Source organism: Crotalus tigris, unplaced genomic scaffold (assembly GCF_016545835.1).
Source record: "Crotalus tigris isolate CLP2741 ecotype Arizona unplaced genomic scaffold, ASM1654583v1 scf7180000024439.5362192, whole genome shotgun sequence".
NCBI classification, from domain to species: domain Eukaryota; kingdom Metazoa; phylum Chordata; class Lepidosauria; order Squamata; family Viperidae; genus Crotalus; species Crotalus tigris.
In genome coordinates, this window is record NW_024100609.1 from 3,114,332 (window position 1) to 3,135,404 (window position 21,073).

General features: G+C 39.1%; 1 protein-coding gene across 3 annotated transcripts in view; it reads left to right on the plus strand.

Annotated features, from left to right (window-relative positions):
* ASAP2 (ArfGAP with SH3 domain, ankyrin repeat and PH domain 2) overlaps positions 1 to 21,073 on the plus strand; it is a 92,099-nt gene that overhangs the window by 39,457 nt on the left and 31,569 nt on the right. For 2 of the 3 annotated variants that reach the window (XM_039331858.1, XM_039331856.1), the window contains exons 5-12: positions 683 to 732; positions 7,179 to 7,308; positions 9,842 to 9,927; positions 13,830 to 13,905; positions 15,655 to 15,741; positions 17,368 to 17,376; positions 18,982 to 19,085; positions 19,204 to 19,273. In XM_039331858.1, coding sequence (XP_039187792.1) covers positions 683 to 732; positions 7,179 to 7,308; positions 9,842 to 9,927; positions 13,830 to 13,905; positions 15,655 to 15,741; positions 17,368 to 17,376; positions 18,982 to 19,085; positions 19,204 to 19,273 — 612 coding nt within the window. The remainder of the gene's footprint in view (positions 1 to 682; positions 733 to 7,178; positions 7,309 to 9,841; positions 9,928 to 13,829; positions 13,906 to 15,654; positions 15,742 to 17,367; positions 17,377 to 18,981; positions 19,086 to 19,203; positions 19,274 to 21,073) is intronic. The other variant, XM_039331857.1, reaches the window with a different exon arrangement.

The window sequence follows — 21,073 nt, forward strand, 5'->3', positions numbered from 1 at the left end:
GGTGGTTGCTGTCTGCATGGAGGTACTGCATTTGTTTTGGTGGGTTACAAAATCTTTTAATGTGGAGCAAATAAGCATCTTTCACATAAACAGATCTTTGATTAGTTCTACCAAGACTAAAGGAACTCGCATTAGTATTAAATATGAGAGTAATGAGTCAGACTGTGCAAAATATTTGAAAGAAGTGTTTGAAAGTAGGAGCACGTTCTTACTCCTTGAGGTAATAAAGCTGCTACACTGGAGGTTCACCTAACTGTTTTGAAAACTATTCATGCTGGTCTAGATGCTGGTCAGTGTGTACAGCAAAAGGGCTGTGCATGATAACTGTGGGTACATTCAGGTCAGCCTTCACAGCAACAGCACAAGCCTTTTAAAGGAAGTAGCTGTTGCAATTCACACTTCAAGGAGAGGTGTTTTACTCTCACAAAAAATGCTTTGCAAAGTTTTTCCTTTGAAGGCTTTGCACAGCCCCAGAACTGAGTCTTCTTCTAGTATACAGTACTTGGACTTTCAGATGTATAAAATTTAATTTGAGAAAAACTAAAGCCAATTAAAACTGGGCTATTTATTCCAAAGATTACTTCACCGTATTCCAAAGATTACTTCACCGGGTTTTAATTTAAGTGATTTAGCACAAATGATCACTTGCCTATTTAATGTGGCTTTCTTCTCATTTCTACAGGATTTAAAGAAGCCGTTTGATAAAGCATGGAAAGACTATGAAACCAAAGTGTACGTACTTCCTTTCTGATATATAGCAAATTTGTATACATTGTCTCTTTCTGTGCTTGTTCATCCAAAAATAAGGGTCATTGAGTTGGGTGGATACATTGGATTACCAGATTTGTTGCCTATTTAATCTGGGTTTGGTTAAAATCTAGTAAGCACTTGGATGGAAGATTTTTGGGAAAATTGGAAGAAGACCGTGGCAAACCACTTCTGTACAGTAGCCCAGAAAACTGTTTGTATCTCTATAATCACCAAGATTCATACTCAGTTTAATTTAGTTCCAGTCTAGCTGCCTGAGGTTGATTTGCTATTGTTAGCTGTACAGTAGTCAGGCTTATCTCAAAGGTATGGAGAGTTTAAGTCCATAAAGTAAATACTGCAGTAAAAACGAGTCATGAAAATGTTTTCATTTTCAATGCATATAAAATTTATGTTTACACTAGATCACGGGTGTCCAACCTTTTGGCTTGCCTGGGTCTCACTGAGTGAAGAGGAATTGTTTTGGGCCACATATGTTTTAATAATGTGGCAGCGTAATATAGTTAATGTAAATAAAAATCACATAAGGTTTAAAGTTTGCGATCTTGTGGGGCCACATTACTAGCTGACTGGGGCCACCTGTGGCCATAAGCCACTGGTTGGACCTGCTTGCACTATACTGTAGCCTATTAAATGTGCAATAATATTATGTTTACAAAAAGCAATATGCATACCTTAATTGAAAAATACTTAAAAATTGAAAATATATATTTTGAAGGAGCTGGGACGACTTGATACTAAAATACCATCTGTGTTCATACAAACAAGCTGTTCTTTGATCAGACAGATATTTATCCCATTGAGACTAGTACAGTTTAATACCCAGTTAATTGCTCTGTTGAATATTTTGAAGATCGGTCATACTTACAACAACTAGACCCGTGAGCCAAAAACTTTCCCAGCATCCATTTCTTCACTCCAGAGTCAGAATAATAAGAATATCTATCTGTCTAACATGCATGAATACACTGGATCCCTGTATATCTCTTTATATTAGATAATAAAACTGCTGCTTTTTCTGTATAAGGATGGCACCTGTGTTGGAAGGGGAGCCACACAGAGTTGATTAGAATATGGGTGACTATATAAATGTTTTGAATGAATAAAGTGAAGAAATGAGCAAGCCAAAAAATATATATAAAATAACTTTTCACTCAGTTTTTTGAGCAAGAAGCTGTTCTCTAAAGTAATTAAGCAGCTTATGGTTGACTTATATTACATGAGCACTATTGAACACGTCATAACTTTTTCTGTATTGTTTTATACTATTTCTGATAGACCTGATTGTGATAACCAAGTATCCATTAGTTGTAGTAAAAATTCCACTTGTTGAATGTATATTGGCAGTTTATGATGATATAATATGGCCTTATGCACTTAAACATTAATAGCTAATAATAGCATATAGATAGTCCTTGACTAACCACAGTTCGTTTAGTGACTGTTCAAAGTTATGACACCACTGAAAAAGTGACTTAATGACCATTTTTCACACTTACGACCATCACATGATCAAAATTCAAGACACTTGGCAACTGACTCAAACTTATGACGGTTGCATTATCCCAGGGTCATACGATCACTTTTTGCAGCCTTCTGACAAGCAAAGTCAATGGGGAAGCCAGATTCATTAACAACCGTGTTACTAACTTAATAACTGCAGTGATTCACTTAACGCATGTGGCAAGAAATGTCATAAAATGGGGCAAACCTCACTTAACATGTCTCACTTAGTAACAAACTTTGGCCTCAATTGTCATAAGTCGAGGACTACCTGTGTTTGGAAGAAGTACAGAACAAGATTCTCGTGGTAGAGAAGAGTCAGACACCGAATGCATTATAGCCCATTGAATGAGGCAATTTGAAGGAGACTTTTACTTGTCTTGGCCTAAACCTGATTACTGCAGATGTAATCATGATGTGGGAATGCAGATGTGGAATCATGAAAAGAAGGAATAACTTAGGTCAGTGTTTCTCAACCTTGACAATTTTAAGGCATGTGGACTTCAACTCCCAGAATTCCACAGCCAGCAACGCTGGCTGTGGAATTCTGGGAATTGAAGTCCACATGCCTTAAAATTGTCAAGGTTGAGAAACACTGACTTAAGTGGTGTTTGTGAGTATATTTCCACTTTTAGTCTTCAAATCTAGGAGTGAAGTTACTTAGGTACAAACGGTAAAATCAGTGACAGAGTGTGAGGTTTGCCCACGAGGTACCCAGATACTCTGGCATCTTTAGGTGGGGCTTGGAAATGCTTCATTTTGAAGTTACTGACCATCACTGAGGGGAGCACTGAGCTATGTGGGCCAATGGTCTGGGTTGGTATAAGGCAGATTCCCATATTTTCAAATCTGGTCATTAAGCCTAATGCCCCAATCGGATCAATTTTTAGTATGCAATGCCAGGAAAAGGTTACCGAGTTATTATGATTTTGTTTTTTCAACTTGGTTCCATTCTCAAAGATTGTGCAGATTTCAAGATACAATATGCAGTTTAGGCTACGGTGCCACTGGACTCAAGATCATGCTAGCGATATACAGTATCAAAACACAGTTGTAAAGAATATGTACAGTATTTGCAAAGTTTGTAATTAACAGGATCTGAATTCCAAAATCTTTCAACTGGTATAAGCTAACTTTCATAGTCTTTCATACTTTCATGTGCATTCCTTTTTTCCCAAGTTATTTCCACAGACAAAGAAAGGCATTAGTTCTGTGATACAAATTAGATTGTTTCCCAACATCCCTTTAGTGTTTGTTTTCTTGCCTGTGGGCTTGTATTACAGCTGTATATATTCTGAATTCTTTAATTCAAAATAAGCAGTGAACCAATTAATTGCCTTTACTAATTTAGCTTAGCATCTCTAGGTAACAGCAGATATTAATTTGATGATCATTCTTTCCCCTATGATCAGATAAAACAACTCTGAATCTTCAGTGCTATTGTCTCTTTTGTCATCTTTCAAAGAACATGCTATTTATAAGAATTGGTCAAGAAATAAGTCCCTTGATACTAATATTTGGAAGTATCTATCAAGATTGTGCAACTATCACATCCCAGAGGGATGAATATTGCCCTTTCCATCTAAGTTTCACAGCTAAAACTATGATTAATATGGCATCAATACTGATGTTTCTGAAGCCTCTGATGCTCTCTGGGCGTAGTTGTTTGCTTACAGATGTTTCATTACCCTACTAGGTAACATCATCAGTGATGTTACCTAGTAGGATAATGAAACATATTCCAGCAAAAACCAGAGAGCACCAAGGACTCTATCTTGAACTACAGTACATACATTCTCTTCTATTGGTACTGATTTTAGTGTTGGTTGTAGCCAGTCTAAGTACCTCCAGACTTAAAATTATAGTTGACAGGGCATTACAGAGGAAACAAGAGAAATAATTGTACACCATTACTATATTTTATTAAAAGTTTTATTGCCAGAACTGAGAAATAAAGTTATATTGCCAGAATTGAGAATATACAGTATGATAAAACAACAGAATAGTTTTCTTGGTGCTAAAATACAGAAACATCCAGGCACTGCTGCGATACGATCATGCTGGGAACATAATAATAGGAAGGATGTGTTATTTATCATAACGTTAGTTGTTATGGAAGCTCTTAATAAATTCGAACAAAACAATGCCTGTAATCTACATCCTGCAAATAAAGATGTCTCAGCATTCTCTGAATAATATGTGCTGTATGAATTTATATATATTGGAAGTTGGTTTGTCTGGTAAACAAGATTTAGCAATCCCTCCTGGTGTGCTATGAGAACAACTCCTAAAATCTTCACACGTTATGCTGGCTGAAAATTCTTGGGGGAGGGGGCATGCCAAGTTGGGATATGGCTAGTCCAGGGGTAGACAGCCTTGGCTCTTTTATGACTCGTGGACTTCAACTCCCAGAATTCCTGAGCCAGCCATTGGCTCAGGAATTCTGGGAGTTGAAGTCCACGAGTCATAAAAGAGCCAAGGTTGCCTACCCCTGGGCTAGTCTATAGTGTCTCACTTGCAAGGCAGCCTAATCAATAAGTCACTTCATTCTTCTCAGAAGCACAATTTGTTTCTCCTTTTCTACAGTCTTTCCTCCTCCCTGGAGATCTACTTCCAAATGTTTTCAAAGGATGCTATATTTCTGCACATAAATATTTTTTTTAAAAGTGGTAGACATTCATCAGGTTACAGCTGAGGAAAATGTCAAGGGAAGCAATGAATCGCATCAAATTGTTCTTTCACGAATGAAGGGAAATATATGTGTCTCATTATAACGTTGCAGGATCCAATCAGGGTCAGTCACCGGGATCAAGGTTTAATCTTCCGAGTTTTCAGAGCAGGGGTGTCAAACTCAATTTCATTGAGGGCTGCATCAGCATTGCAGTAGCCCTCGGGGGGGGGTGTGGCCAGGGTAGGTGCGGCCTACTGGGTGGGCGTAGAATGGGCATGGCCTATTGGGTGGGCATGGCTAGCTCATATCGTTTGCATCAAGAGGGCCTGTGGAGGCTTGGGCAGGAGTGGGACAGATCTGAGGGTCTCTGGCAGAAGGGGGTAAGGCCCTGGGCAAGTGCCAAGGCATGGTCCACTGGAGGAGCCTCACCGTTCCTCTCAGGCCATGTGGGGGGGGGGCTGGATGGTGGTGTGGGCTGCCCGGAGCCCTAGGCAGCAGAGGTCAAATGCCCAGCCTGGCCCTCGAGCACCCACGGCACCAAGCCCAGCTCCACTTCCCCAAGGGGGCGCCCAGCTGCACTTACCTCCTCCTCAAGGCTGCTGCTGCTGTGCTTGCTCTTCTTAGCCAGGTTGCTCATGATGGGTAAGAGGGCAAAGTCAGAGAGAGGCCCATCCCCTCTCCATGGGAGGAGACCCGGCTTTGTATCCAAAGCTTCCTTAGCAATAAGATGAGAGACCCCTGGATAGGCAGGAGGAGGGGGCAAAGGGATGGTAAAAGGGCAGCAGGGCAGGACTAAGGCAGGACTTCCCTCAGACCCTCCCTCTCCTTTTCTTCTTTCCTTTCTTCCTTCCTAAGTACAAAGTCGTGGGAAAATATTTGAGATGAGGGAGGGAGAAAAACAGGCAAGAAACAGAGCCAGGGATTCCAGGATGGCTTCCCGGGCCATATGAAACCACTTCGAAGGCCGCATCTGGCCCCCGGGCCTGGTGTTTGACATGTCTGTTTCAGAGAATTCTCTGAGGATGGGCTCCTGCACGAATGTCAGAAGAAAAAACTCTGGTCCCGGTGACTGATCCAGATTGGATTCTGCAAGTTGTTCTTAATATTTAAGAATTGGTTTTTGTATTTCCCTCCCCATCCCTTTGATCATAATGTTTGGATTACAAATTTTAAGCAGTCTATTTTTTAAATTGACCGTATTAGAGCACTTTTGGCTAACAAATCAGATAAATGTGCTATAAATGTATGATACAGTATTTTGTTTTTGAGAGCAGACTCACTCATTTCAAGAACAATAATTTGGAATGCATAATGCACAAACTCCTTTCATTCCCTTAATTTACTTTTGCTTTGTAGGTTTCATGTTCAGATTTTGTTCAGTGTATGACTGCTGCCTGTATTCAACCTAAAATATTGGCAGAGACCTTGGGGTAGTCCGGGCAGCTGGTTTGCTAAGACCTGAAAGCCTTTAGTCCTCTCTTCTTGGCTCAGGAACAGGAAGAGGTAACAGCTGTGGTCTGGGCAGATTGGGATGAAGGCAAAGTGCTCTCCGACAAGGAAAAGCTGTATAAAGCTTATAGCTGGATAGAATGCTGATTATGGAAAGAGGGCAAATGACAGTGAAAAATAATAAAAGTAGGCCAAATTATGGGGACATTTCAGTAACATATGTCGCTTTGCCTGTAGATTATGGAAAGGCTCTCCATAATACAATTTCCTCTTGGACTTTTCAGTTATTAAGGAGCGGTCTAGACATCATATAGAGCATCTGAGACAGTGGTTCTCAAGCTTTCTAATGCCGCGACCCCATAATACAGTTCCCCATGTTGTGGTGACCCCCAACCACTTATACATCACCGGGTGCCAGGGGCGTGGCCAAAGAAAAGGGGAAAAAATGGCGGACAGCCTTGTTTGGCAACCCCCGTGAAATGGTCGTTCGACCCCAAATGGGGTCCCGACCCACAGGTTGAGAACCACTGGTCTAAGAGCTCGTTCAGAAAGATATAGTGCAAGTCCTGGTTGTTCACATTGGTTAATGCAGAAGCACTGAATTGGAACTGCATGAACTAAATCATAGCATTTTGGGTTCATTTCTTAGTTCTCAAACAAATTAGCATTACCTCACTAATCTTGATGATGCTTTGAACTTCCATTTAAAATGGGTGGTGCCGTTCTGAAAGAATTAACAATTAAAGTTTAGGGTAAAGCATAATTTTATTGTTTTTCTTCCATATAGTACAAAAATAGAAAAAGAGAAAAAAGAACATGCTAAGTTGCACGGAATGATTCGTACAGAAATTAGTGGGGCCGAAATAGCAGAAGAGATGGAAAAAGAGCGAAGATTCTTCCAATTGCAGATGTGTGAGGTAAAACATGGGACAATTTTTATTCTTCCCTAACACAAATGAATTGTGTTATAGGCGTTCTGTGGGAAAACTCTGAAGAGAACTTTGATTCTTCTGGTTTTTATTTTGGCATATTTCTTCTGTTGGCACAATTACTTTCCGTTTTATCCATGATAAATCAACAGATTTGCAGATTATAAACCAGCCCCCTTGCTCAAAATATTTATATAACCATTTCATCCTAGGCTTAGAGGATTGTCTCTTTTATGCATTTAAGTTACCATCTGCTACATAGTAGTGTTAGAAAATGAAAATTTCAGTTGATTTATTTAAGCAGGGATGTTTAACAGCTGCGGAGAAAATGCTGCAGATGCCTTGAAGAGATGTAATGGCTCTTCAGCATTTGCATTGTTCTGCAATAATTTGGTGGGCTAATTTTGGTTTTCAACTTGGTTGTTCTTTAGGCTTAAACAATATAATGGTATGTGTCCTGCTGCTTGACATTATCTTTGGGGAAAAGATTGGGAGTCCAGTGGGTAACTTTCTCCTCCTCCTTTTTTTCCTTTCCTGTTGTCTTCCCACATATGTCTACTACTTAAATTAACAATATAGCATCGTGTCTAAATTGGATCAGCTCTGGTTAGCATGGTGATTAAAACTCTGTTTTGAAACTGCCTTTCAAATCTTAACACTAACCAAGTCTACCAATCTGAAATAAACACTAACCAAGTCTACCAATCTGAATGTGACCCCAAAAGAACCAGTAAAAGAGTTCAGAAATGATGTAGGAAAGTGGTGCCTTATAAAAGGACAGAAAAATAGAGGTCATAAGTCGAGGACTGCCTGTAGAGTAGCAAACTGAGGAATTATGGTACAAAGTTAGAACTGTGAGAATGATATAAGTAAAGCAGAAGGTGTCTCTGTAATTGTGTAGGGAAGGTTCAGTTCTCTGTTCCAGGGTGTGCTTTGGGGTTCTTCTGTTATTTTTCCCCCTATTGTGTCTCATTCTTCACAACAATAAAAGAACAAATAACTTCATACTTAAAATACCCATTGGAAGAATCTTCTCAATAAGGACACAAGGGGTTGTGATCATAAAATGTTTATTGCATCTGTGTGTATCTTTTCTTTTGGCTTTTTTTTTTAGTTGGATTCTGAGATAATATTAAGCAAAAAGAAATTGATGGTTCATCTGAGCAGACATGAACAATTCTAGGTGTTTTTTTGGAAAATTGCTTGTTTTAGTTTATGTGTAGCTTATATAAAAGATACATTTGTTTAATATAGTAATACTTTTTAGGTGGGAAGTGCTTTCTAGAGTGGCTTGCATATTGTGATGACCCAGGGCACGGCACAGAGGCAATGCAGTCAGCTGGCAATTCAAACCACCCTTTATTTGCTCCAATTTTCCCCAAATGCTCCCACATTTCTGGCAAGCCCCAGAACAAAGTAAGACATACACACCTTCAGCAGCCTCTGGCTGCAAGTAGTCTTACATACAGTTAGATTAGAAGAGTAATTTACTCAAGGCCACGTAGATAACAAGGAATGAAACATACATCCAAAATCTAAGGAATCTGTGGAAATACAAGCTTGCTTGAGCAGTTTCAGAAGAGAAGCCAAAATACAATCCGAGGTCTTTAAACACCAAATCAAATTTGTCAGCCAGTCCAATGGTCAGAGTTTCAGGGTTTCCAAGCAGAAATCACAACACAGAACAAGAGATCAGAGAGTTGTTTCCAAGATCAGCAACAGCACACAAAACTCCAAGAAATCAGCGTTTGTTCCTGACAAATGCTTCTCCCCACAGCGCCTCCTTAAGTCTCAGTCTCCAGGTGTGGAGAGGGGCGGGGAGCTCTCCTCCAGAGTAGTTGAGCCTGCCTGTGTTGTTCCCTCCTCCTCTCCACTCTCTGTGCTCTAGGATCAGGAGGGGGTGGCCCTTGCTCATTGCCTGAGCTCTGTCTCTCATGTTCATCCTGTCCCAATCCTGAAAGGCCTGCCTCGGCCTGCCTCGGCCTGCTCTTCCCCACATCCCTCTGAAGCCACAGACACCTCTCCCATGACCTCCATAGGCTCCAGTTCAGCTCATTTTCCTCAGCAGATTCAGGCCCCAACAGAGGCATGACACATATAGAAAATATATTTGAAATTTGGACACAGTCATTTTTTATTATTATTATTATTTAAGGAAAGCGACTAACAGCATTACTACAGCGTCTTCTGTTAAATAGTTACAAGCAATATGTTTGTGTATGTGGGGCTGTGGGATGAAAATAATGGATTAAAATAGTTTACTTGAGAATCTTATACAAATTGAGTGCCCGTAGGTTCCTTTATTTAATTAACACATCATTAATAATTAAATCATGATTAAATTATTATTTACCCTTACATTTATTTATTAAGCTTAATAACTAAGGGAACCTTCTCAGGCAGCATATACTCTACAGTGCCTATGCTGTTTGAAATGATTTTAAAAACTTGAATATCACTTGTACGCTACTCTAATTCAAAAAAAAACAGTAAATATTTTTTCCCTCTGCTTTATCAACAGTATCTCCTGAAAGTCAATGAGATCAAGATTAAGAAAGGAGTTGACTTGCTTCAAAATCTAATCAAGTATTTCCACGCGCAGTGCAAGTATGTTTTTCATCATGATAACAATGTGCTGTCTGAAAACAGTGTTCTTATTAGTTTGTATGGCAGATTGCGTCACCGATATTTTAAAAAAAAATCTGTACACCTCAACTATTCATCTTTCACAGGTATTCTACCAAGCACAGATTTAAAGGGTTGATTGTTGTCTTTATTATTTCCAATTAAATGAGGTACAGACTGAGATAATATTATGGCATATACTAATATTTCATCCTTAATTTCCATGTGGCTACTTAGACATAAATCTTGTCATTAAAAAAGAGTGAGGCAGGCTGCTATTAGGAGAGTGCCAAAACTTTCAAAGTTTGAAATAGTTCAAGCAGGAAATATTTCTTAATTCAAAACAGATCCTTTGCATTTAAGATAAGTTGTTCCAACTTTGCCAGAACTGTTCTGAGCACGCTGGAAATGTTCTAAGCTCCAAAGGGTCCACAGTGCATTTTAAGCTCAAAATATTTCATCTTTTATAGAGCATTTCTATACCATAAGTTATAGAATTTGTCAGATTACTAACTGGGAGAGGGATTGGAACCTCATTCACTTGGCTAAAGTAAGCAAGGAGAAACTGCAGAATTCTGATTTTCATCATCCCATCTGGGCATTATAGCAAAAAAACATTTTTCTTGTTAAAAATAGGGCTAAGTCAGTGTTGTTTCAAAGAAGGTAATTAGTTCACTGGGGTCATAGTAATTCAAAACACATAGTTTAATCTACTTGCATGAGTGAGAATTTAGCATTGGCAATTTCTATACAGATTAATACTTTGGAATATGCATTCCATAATATTGTGGAATACTTTTTCAGAGCAGGGGAAATTTGGGATTTTGACAACCTGTACTAGTACTCTTACAAAATATTTGTCAGAGACAGTCAGAAAATGCTCATCTATCAGGAGGGCAAACTTCTTGTCAGAAATTATCTCTGCCAGTCCATGGAAATTGTGGGATCCATAAATATTGCTGTAGGTAATTCTGATGCTAGAGACTGGTGCTAAAGGCTTTTATTCTTTTAAGACAAAGAACTTTTAAGAAGGGCAGAGAAACTGGTCAGAACCAAAGGAGGTGTGTGCGTGTGGACATCATGTTGCTTACTCAGGCTGGGAGATTTTAATAATTTTAATCTCAAAATATCAGATGCTTAAACTATCAGGAGTCTAGTACCCTTTCTCCTTTGAAACTCTCCTCTCAAGAGATTGTTAAGAGTATAGGAAGTTCTCACTTAATGACCACAATTTGAACTGGAGTTTCTGTTGCTAAGCGATGTTATTAACTGAAACATCACATGACTGCTCCTTTTGCGATGTCAGTTTTGGTAGTTCTGTTTGCGATGCTTAGGCCAGAATTGTGCTGTTGTTAGGCAGGAATCTCATGCTTCTCCTGCCCTGCTATGTTTGCCACCACTTCAGCTCTACCCACCCCCCATTTCTCCCATCTGTGCCTGTTTGGCTGCCCTGCACGCCATCTGCCCTGCGCTCTGCCAGCCCTCCTCCTGTCCTGTGCTCCACTGCCCTTCCCACCCTGTGCCCCCACCTGCACTTCTCCTGCCCTGTGCTCTGCTGCCCCTGCTGGAAGCCCAGCCTTGTGCGGCCAGCAGCTGCCTTTCACAGGGCTGGGCCAGGTGCCCCTCATCAGCAGTTGGAAAAAGAACACGAGGGTCGCAGGGATAGAGGAGCCCAGGGCGTGGGGTGGCAGGATAGTGGAATACAGGACAGGGGAGATGGATTCAAAGTACAGGGTGGCGGGGTGCAGGACAGCAGGGGTGGTGGGGTGCAGGGCAATTTTGATTATGCGACTGCATGGGCATTGCAGTGGCTGTCCTTTTGAGGATCGGGTGTAAGTATCGTATGATCAGTGCTGTCATAACTTTGAACAGTTGCTGAATGAATGATCATTAAGTGAGCACTACCTGTAACATCTCATAGAAGATTATAGATGGGAAATGTGGAAGTATGGTTTATCTAGCTATGGTTTATTGAACAAACTCCATTTGTATTGTGTTTATTTTAATGTAGCATGTGAATCCAGCCACTGAGCTTTGTAAATCATAGTCACAGCAGAAATGATACCAATATTGCTCTCCAGAATATTCTGCTGACTGTCAACTTTAGGTAATACCATTAAAATTAAACAAGCCTATGGGGTTGGAATGAACAAGTATCTGTTGTTGTGATTGCAGCTCATAAAAATGTAGCGTGGCATGAAAAAACAAATAGTAATAAAAACAGACGCCGCCTGCATAAACCGATGGGCAACATACAAGGAAATTAACACTAGCTACCCAGTGCTGTAACTTTGATCGTATACATTTCTTTCTGAGCTCGAAAGAGTGTAGCAGAAATAAAGACCCGACTGCTAACAAATAGAATTGCATCTGCAAGAGATAATCCAGTCCTTTTGCATTTGATCCTTTAAGTTTCTCTATCATCAATATTTTTCCTCTGATCTGATAGATAGGGCAGTAGAGGATATGGTGAATGATGTCCTCCTCTTGGCAGGTGACACAGGGACAATAGCGTTGCTCTGTGAAGTGTTTGCAGAACGTCCTTCTCTTTCAAGATATGCTGAAGGCATAATCTGTGGGTGAATGGATGTAAAACCTTTCCTGAGTGACGCACAGATAGTGCTAATCAGATACTGGAAGAGGCTTCTTTGTTTCTTGTATCTTTGGGGTGTTTGAATGAATAACTTTGATGACTACTACAACAGTGACTCTACTGGCATCTCTTTTGAAGAGTCGATCTCCACAGTTTTTTTCTGGTCCAAAATTTTAAGTTCTTCCATGGGAAGCAGGGAGCACAGGTAGTCCTCGACTTAGGACCGCAATTGAGTTCAAAATTTCTGTGGCTAAGCGAGACGTTTGTTAAGTGAATTTTGCCCCGTTTTACAACTTTTCTTGCCACAGCTGTTAAGTGAATCAATGCAGCTGTTAAGTTAGTAACAGGGTTGTTGAGTGAATTTTTCTTCCCTGTTGACTTTGCTTGTCAGACGTTTGCAAAAGGTTGATAACATGACCCTGGAGCCACTGCACCCGTCATAAATATGTTGCCAAACATCCAAATTTTGATCACGTGACCGTGGGGGATGCTGCAATGGTTGCAAGCGCGAAAAACGGTCGTAAGTCACTTTCTTCAGTGCCGTTGTAACTTTGAATGGTCACTAAATGAACTGTTGTTAAGTCGAGGACTGCCTGTATAGTTAGAGAATGTGAGATAAACGTTTGATATCTTTTTTCCCTGTCAATAATGCAAGTAACACAATTTACCTTGAAGGCATTCTAATTTTAGATAGCACCTTAGTAGTGCAAACTGCACGTCAACGGAAACAGAGTATAGCTCTGCCTTCAAACTTAGATATCGGCAGCAAGTGTATCCTGGACATAAATAAGGTTGATTAGATCCCACTCAGACCCCAAAGAAAGCAATGGGGAGAAAAGAAAGCTGCTTTCCAGTGATACAACTCCTAGTCTGTGACTTAGTATGATGCATAAACTGATCCATTGTGGACTATTTCTAATATATGTGTTTATTTAAAACATTTATATATTACTTACCATTAGTACTTTCCTTTTCAGCAAACCAGGATTAAAACTCATTGTTTTGTGTGAACTCAGCCATTGCTTTTTTCCTGGGATTTCTGACTCTTGCGTATCTTATGCCTTTAAAAGATTTCTTACTTCAGAAAGTATGATATGTATATGTGCTGAAGGCTTTTCACAGATTTTCTAATTTCAGTAGTGGACCCCTTGAGCATCATAAAATGCATAAATGTGTATTAAGCAAAGCTAATACTTTGAATTAGCAAATCTTTTATATCTTTTACAAAGCTCTGGAAACCTTACACTAACGTTTATAGTTCCTTTTGAAAAAACTTGTTTTTCTTTCACAGCTTCTTTCAGGATGGCCTGAAAGCGGTTGAAAGCCTCAAACCCTCAATAGAAAAGCTCTCCACAGATCTTCACAGTGTAAGCAGTTGAACATTAATCGTATTTTTGGACTTTTCTCAACTTCTGAATTGGACTTTCTGAATGAACTCAAACAGTTCATAAAACACAGAATTGTAAATTTGAAAACAAACCAACAAAAATGATAGCTGTGTTTATTTAAAGTTTAGAAACAAGAAAGTAAATCATTTACAAGGGGCTATATACTGGTGGTGGTGGGGGTGGGGGGGTGGGGGAAACCAGCTTTTAAATTTTCTGAATTGAAAAGGTTAAAAAAGGAAGAAGCAGAATGTCTAGATTTTCTTAAATTTGCCTCTTCTCTTGGCCTTCATATTAAGTGAAAGATCAACAGATATGTGATGGTAGTCTGCCTGCCTACCTTTCCTGTAAATCATGCAGTTTGGTGTTATTGGATGGCCATGCTAATATAGGAAGGGACAGATGAATTGAACCCAAGTGCTTAAAAAAATCACCTTTCCCAATAGTACCCCACCTGTGAACTGAGATCACATGGGGAGGCCTTGTTGATGGGATTCCCTTGCAGTGTGGTGGCCAGGAATAGGACCTCAGTGGCAGCATAGAAGATGGCAGAGCTCTTTCCTCTAAGCCAGTGTTTTCTCACCCTCAGCAACTTTTAGATGCATGCTGGCTGGGGAATTCTGGGAGTTGAAGTCCACGCATCTTTCAGTTGATAAGATGGGGAAACACTGTACTGAATTATTCTAATCCAGACAACTGAAGATATGCTTATTTATTCAGTCATTTATAAGGTAAAAGCTGCCTCAGGAATATATCCCCTTCTAGATATTTTAAAAAATTAACCTTGTTGTACACAGTTTAGTTTTTTATTGTTTTTTGTTAATTTCAATTGTTTTATTAATTACCAAGGAATGTGTTTAGTGTTCTTCCATACGGATGTAAAGATAAAGAAGACTGTGCCCTGGGAAGACAAAAGTGTTAAGAAAACTCCAAACCTTTAAATGATTTTGCAAATACATTTCTGAGTCATAAATGTCTGGGGATGAGATTAGTAATGGTCTGCCAAAGGTTAGCGGTGTTGATGTGCAGAAGAGTAATCTGCTCTGTGTTAGCTGAACTTCTAGAATTTGTTCAAATCTAATCATGCTGAAAGGACCTAGGTTTTTATACTAGTATCTTTCTAATCCAACTAAAATACTGATTATTGATTAAATACTAATAATGACAACAATAATAGGGATAAAGCCCAGACCACAGCCGTCAGAATTTTGTCCTCTTGTTGTAACCCCTCAGCATATACTTATTAGCCTTGGTTTTTTTTTTTATCAAACATTGATAAGGAAGAACCTAATTTTAATAACTGATTGACTGATTACGTGCCATCAAGTTGTATCAACAGTGGTCACATAAATGCATATTTTAGGACAATATAATAGGTAAAATTGATGTTAATCTGAATTACTGCTGACAGGAAAAGGGAGATGGAATTGCCTCCTCAGACTGAAAAAGTGCCTAGTCCAACATTATTTTTCATGATGTCTAATAAGATTCTTTGAGGCAGCCTACAGTCGACACATGAGAATATTAGAATCCTGGCCCCATTGTGTTTCTTAGCAACAGATGCTGAGAACTATGCTGATTTTGTTGTGAAGCCTTCACAGCAACTACTGATGCGAGTATGTTCCTGGTCTCTGAGTTGTTCTGTTCTCTAAAGGCAAGAAGCGTTTTCCCTACACCCATACAAAATGTGCATTGACAATTTTATTTTGAACTGTTATGTCTCCACTCCAGATAAAGCAAGTGCAGGATGAAGAAAGAAAGCAATTAATTCAACTTAGGGATATTTTAAAATCTGCACTTCAGGTTGATCAGAAGGAGGTGAGCATATAAACCGATACAATGTGCTTTTCAGGTTTAACGGAAGCATTTGCTGACTTATTGATGTATGACATTAATACATTTTGCATTCGATTCAACATGATTTTGCTCAGATTTCTTAGAAAATTTCTGCATGGCTTATTCCTTTTGTGCCCAAAGCCTTTCTGACTTGTTTTTAACTGGGACACTGTCCTACAGAATTGCAAGATTTTAAAACTATTTTTTTTCCTGGGAAACTTCAATATATTGTTCTGTAGGCATTGCTCCCGAAGTTCATGTAAACAAACAAAGACAAAAGGGTTCCACTGAAATTGTCAAATCTCTCCGCCTTTTTCTGCAAAGATGTCATTGGATTCTTAGACATGTTTTTGTATATAATCTTTAGCTCCCAGACTCCTCCCGAATTTATCTTAGAACTATAATTTTTATATATGTGAAAGCAATGGGAAATTATTAAGTATATGGTGAGTAATCATATTAACTGGCTAATTAAATTAGAAATTCTAATACATGTAATTTTTGTCCTGGCCTCACCCACTTAATACTCATCCCAGTCATTTGGTGAAGTTCAGCTCCTGGCATTCTGCTCAGAAGCTAAGTCAGCCTGAAAAAGGCTGTACATTCTACCTTATCTATTAGATACAGGCCCTACATTAGTGTCCATGGGTAGTCCCTCTGCAACCTTCACCACAACCGTCTCCGGACAAGTCCCCCTCTCTCTGTCAAAGTTTTCAACATGTTGCTGTGTTGAAAATAATTACTGTGTCTAGCTTGAGGCAGTATTACTGAATCAGAGGGGGAAAATAGTGGCACTATTAGAATTATAAATGCATAAAAACTTCATAGACACTCTAGCTGATTTTACAGTAATGCCCCTGTAAGTTTGGGTTACTTCTTTGGATTATGGTTTTAGTTGGAAGACTACCCCAAAGGCTTCTAGTCTTTTCAGATTGGGATGAATCACCTGGACTTTATGAATATGAAATAAAATAATTAGTACATTATTATCTGCTCCTTCTGAGTGTTATTCACCACATGCTCGCCCATGTATGCTAAAACTTAATGTAAAGATTTTAGTACAGGTAGTCCTTGACTTACAACCAGTTGGGACCAAATTGTTATTAAGTAAGTTGTGCCCGATTTTATTTTAACCACGCTTCTTAAGCAAATCACTGCAGTTGTTAAGTGGATCTGGCTTCCCCCGTTGACTTTGCTTGCTGAAAGACAGTTCGGAAGGAGGCAGATGGCGATCACATGTCCCCAGGACACTACAACCACCATAAATATACATGCTGGTTGCTAAGTGTCCAGATTTTGATCAGGGGACTCTGGGGATCCTTCAACAATTGTAAGTGTGAGTAAGTCACTTTTTTCAATGCTGTTGTAGCTTTGAACCATTTCTAAACATTTGTAAGTTGAGGACTACCTGTTTGGCAGTATCTGTTTAGGGGTAGTTTGGGATACACAACTTTGAAACCTGAGCAAATAAAGAGAAGTATGCTTTTAAAGCTGTATGTATACAATAGCCTGTTACTGTATTCTGCTATGCTGTCTACTACATGTGTTTTTTGCATTGCAACTGATCTACTTTTCTTCCTAAAATGCATTTGCCCTTTGTGACCGAAGTCTAGGAGAGTAAGTCCTTTAAAAAAATTTTTTTAATAAAAAAATACTCTGCATGATTATAACGTATTGTCAAGAAACTGGGTTTTTTTTTTCTTAAGAGACCAGCATGTCAATAATTTCTTCTGTTTGGCATTTTGTGAGATTATATATTTAATTGTTAAACACAGATCAGTTGGACACAGGTCGAAAGTTTATATGTGCTACTACTGGTGGTCTCAGTTCTTTTTATACTAGCCCTTCTGTAGCCAAAATAACATAAATCATATTTATATTATATTAGCAGAATTTCAGAAATACCACCCAAAGACCAAAAAAAAAAAAAAACCACTGAGGACTGAGCCTGCATAATAGCATGGAATATTGATGGTTGCCAGTAACTGGAAGGCCAGCATGGGAGGCTACAAGGAATCAAATATTGATGGTCATTTTAGATTCTTGGGAGGCCTCTTGGGGTACTGCCCCACAGATTACTGGGTGCAAGACCTTATTTGTTAAGTTTGGCTGTAGGAATCAGTAGGGAATGTTGCAACTGTACCAGCCCCCCTGATGCGTAGGAACCTCCCTGATGGAGCTCTCTGAATCCGTGGCCAGGTTGGTGGTGGAGTTCCCCAGGTTTATGGTCTTGGGGACTTCAATTTACTTTTTCTGGGGTTGGGGGTCTAAGGTAGCCTGGGAATTACCGGTATCTAGACTCCTTTCGGTTGGGGTTCAGATCAGGAAAAGGGATAGAGATGGCATTGGTCGCACTCTTAGATGACCTTTGGTGGGAAGAGGATGGGATCGTATGTGCCTCCTTGCTCTTCTGACATCGTAGCAGATTTCAATACCATTGACCATTGTACATTTTTGGACTGGGTCTGAGAGTTGGGGGTGCGCAGTACAGTGTTGTATTGCTCTCTTCCTTCCTCTGGAGCTGGTTCTAGTTAGTGTTGATAGGATAAGAGAGGTCTAGTCAGAACCCCTTATTTTGCGCTGGGCTGCATAGCTCGGTCCTTTCTCCCTTGCTGTTTATGAGGCCACTGGGTAAAGTCAGTGCTTTTTTTTGTTTTTTTAAAAAAAAAAAGGTGCCGGAACTCACACACGTCATACAACCCGCCTTGCCTATCCTACAAGGTTCCATCCCAAAAAAGTGCCGGAACTCCGTTCTGGGCGTTCTGTGACAAAAAAAAGCCCTGGGTAAGGTTATCCTAATGGTTTGGGATATGGCATCACAAATATGTTGATGATAGTCAACTTTATATCACCACTTCAAGTCGCCTGAATGATGCTACGGATGCCCTGTCCCAGTGTTTGGAGGCTGCGAGGGCCTGGATGGGGTAAAAGAGGCTTTAGCATTGCAAATACGATGGATTTTCAAATCTGTGGGATTGTCTCTCTACCACATTTACAGCCTAGGTGTATTTAAGTTGATACTGTCTGGTATTTGAATAGTTCATGATATATACTTAGTAAACGTAGCAATTCATATTTCTTCAAATATGAATAATGAGATTAGGAAAAAATTATTCTAAAATGATTGGATTAACCTTGTGGCAAGATGGGTGGCAAGCATATTTAATAAGTAAAAATAATTACCCAAGCCACAATAATCTCTAGCCACTATTCCTTTTATAGGATTCTCAACTCCGTCAAAGTACAACGTACAGTTTACACCAACCTCAGGGAAATAAGGAGCATGGCACTGAAAGAGATGGCAGCCTTTATAAGAAAAGTGATGGGTATGTACAATAATGCTGCAGCATTTTGAATTTAAAAATAAAATTTGGGATTTCTTCAGCAGCTCAAATTAATTTACAATAAAAATCTCTATGTCTCTTTTATTTTTTAATAAAACAGAATCAGGAAGGTATGGCAGAAGAGAAAGTGCATTGTTAAAAATGGCTTCCTAACTATTTCCCATGGTACAGTAAGTATTTGTTTATAGTATTATATGTATAAAGATGATGGCTTATGTAAAAAATCCACATTAATCTGCAATTATTTTTATATGCCTGGTATTTCCTAGATTCTTTCCAGAACAGATGATTAAAGAATTCAATACCATTGATACAGAATTTGGTCATGTTTTCCTACGATGCTTGATGAGGAATTCTAAAAATATTGCATGCCTTATGTGGGTACACAAGAATGAAGTCTTAATTCTGTACAGATGAATAAAAATATCTTTGATGCTTTTTGACTTTCATTTTATAAATCATTAATTCATGTATATTGTACATATCCAGCACCAGGGATTAAAGAGAAATCTGCTGAACAATCTTTCAAACATGATCATAAGAAAGATGGACTATTATTATTATGGTATCAGAAAGTCAGGGTGAGGAAATGAACGTGCTTTATTTGATTAAGAACAAGAGCTATTTATTTAGGTCCTGGTTCCTTTATTTCCAGAACGGCAATCAAATGAATAGCATTGTTAGAAAAAAAATATATAATTCCCCAATATCTGATTTCATAGCTGATGGACTTTTTACTAGTATCTTGCAATGGTAATTTACAGAAAGAAGAAATTACAGTTGAGAATTCTTTTCTTTCATACTGGCTGATTCTACCCATGCCCTAAACTAGTCTCTGTGGGTTCTAAATGGTTTAATTTGTATGCAAATGTGCAAAATTGTTATGAGAGGAATGTATGCCATCAGAGTGGGTGTGGCCAAGAATATGGACTTTCCTTGGGTATATTAAGGTGGTTAGGAGAGCAAAAATGGATGCCTTAAACCTAACATGTTTGAAACACCCTTTTTACCTCTTTTAAATAATGTTGGGTAGAGTGCTTGAACTCTTACATAATATGTAAATAGCTATTGTGCCTTGTTCACCAAATTATATTCACAATACACCATGCCTTAATGAGATGTAGCAAAGAAGTAGTTTCAAAAGCTGGTTTGTGCTTTTAAGGAACCAAGTTACAACCAAACACTCTTTCCAAGCACTTGCAGCAATTATTTTACATAGAGTAGTGCCAAAGATACTCTGCTGTGTTATAACTTGTATGTTTTGCTTTAATATCAGTGTAGCTGTAGGTACTCTAATCTTACTCCAACGAGTATATTCTGTGTGGGGAGCTCCTCTGTTTATTATTTCTGCGGATGTTCTGAGATTGAGGCTTAGATCAAATTAGACCTTGGGTTCTTCAAGTTTAGATCATAAGGACCAATCTGGTGCAATATTATTTCTTTTTGACTTTTTATATTTGGTTTTCAGTGATCCTGGTGCCTTCCATAGTTATGTTCTCTTCCGGATAAAGGGCTTCTTTTTTCTTCCTCTGATTTTGTGTTGTTGTTTTGGAGGAGCTGGATTGGAACGAGGGGAAATAGGACAGGGTAGCCTTTCTGCCTTGTTAATCTCATTTCACCCATCCACTCCGTCCCTTTCAATCTGCCCTCAAACACATTTTCTGAATAGGCCTTTCCTCATCTGAAACAGCTCCTATTTTGAATTAATTAACCTGACACATTTGGAATAAAACTCACTTCAACATTCAGGCCAATTGCTTTTGCAGGGGAAAGGATAGATGCTCATTATCCGTGAGTTCCTACATCATGCAAAGCCATGATATGATTTTATTACATTTCAGCTCGGAGTGAGATGGCAGCTTCTATCGTTTTAAGAGCTGCCATACTCGAAAGGATCCAGAATCCAAAGTGAGCTGATATAAAATCTTTATTTTATGACAAATGTGACTTTTCTTAGGCCCCAAAAGATC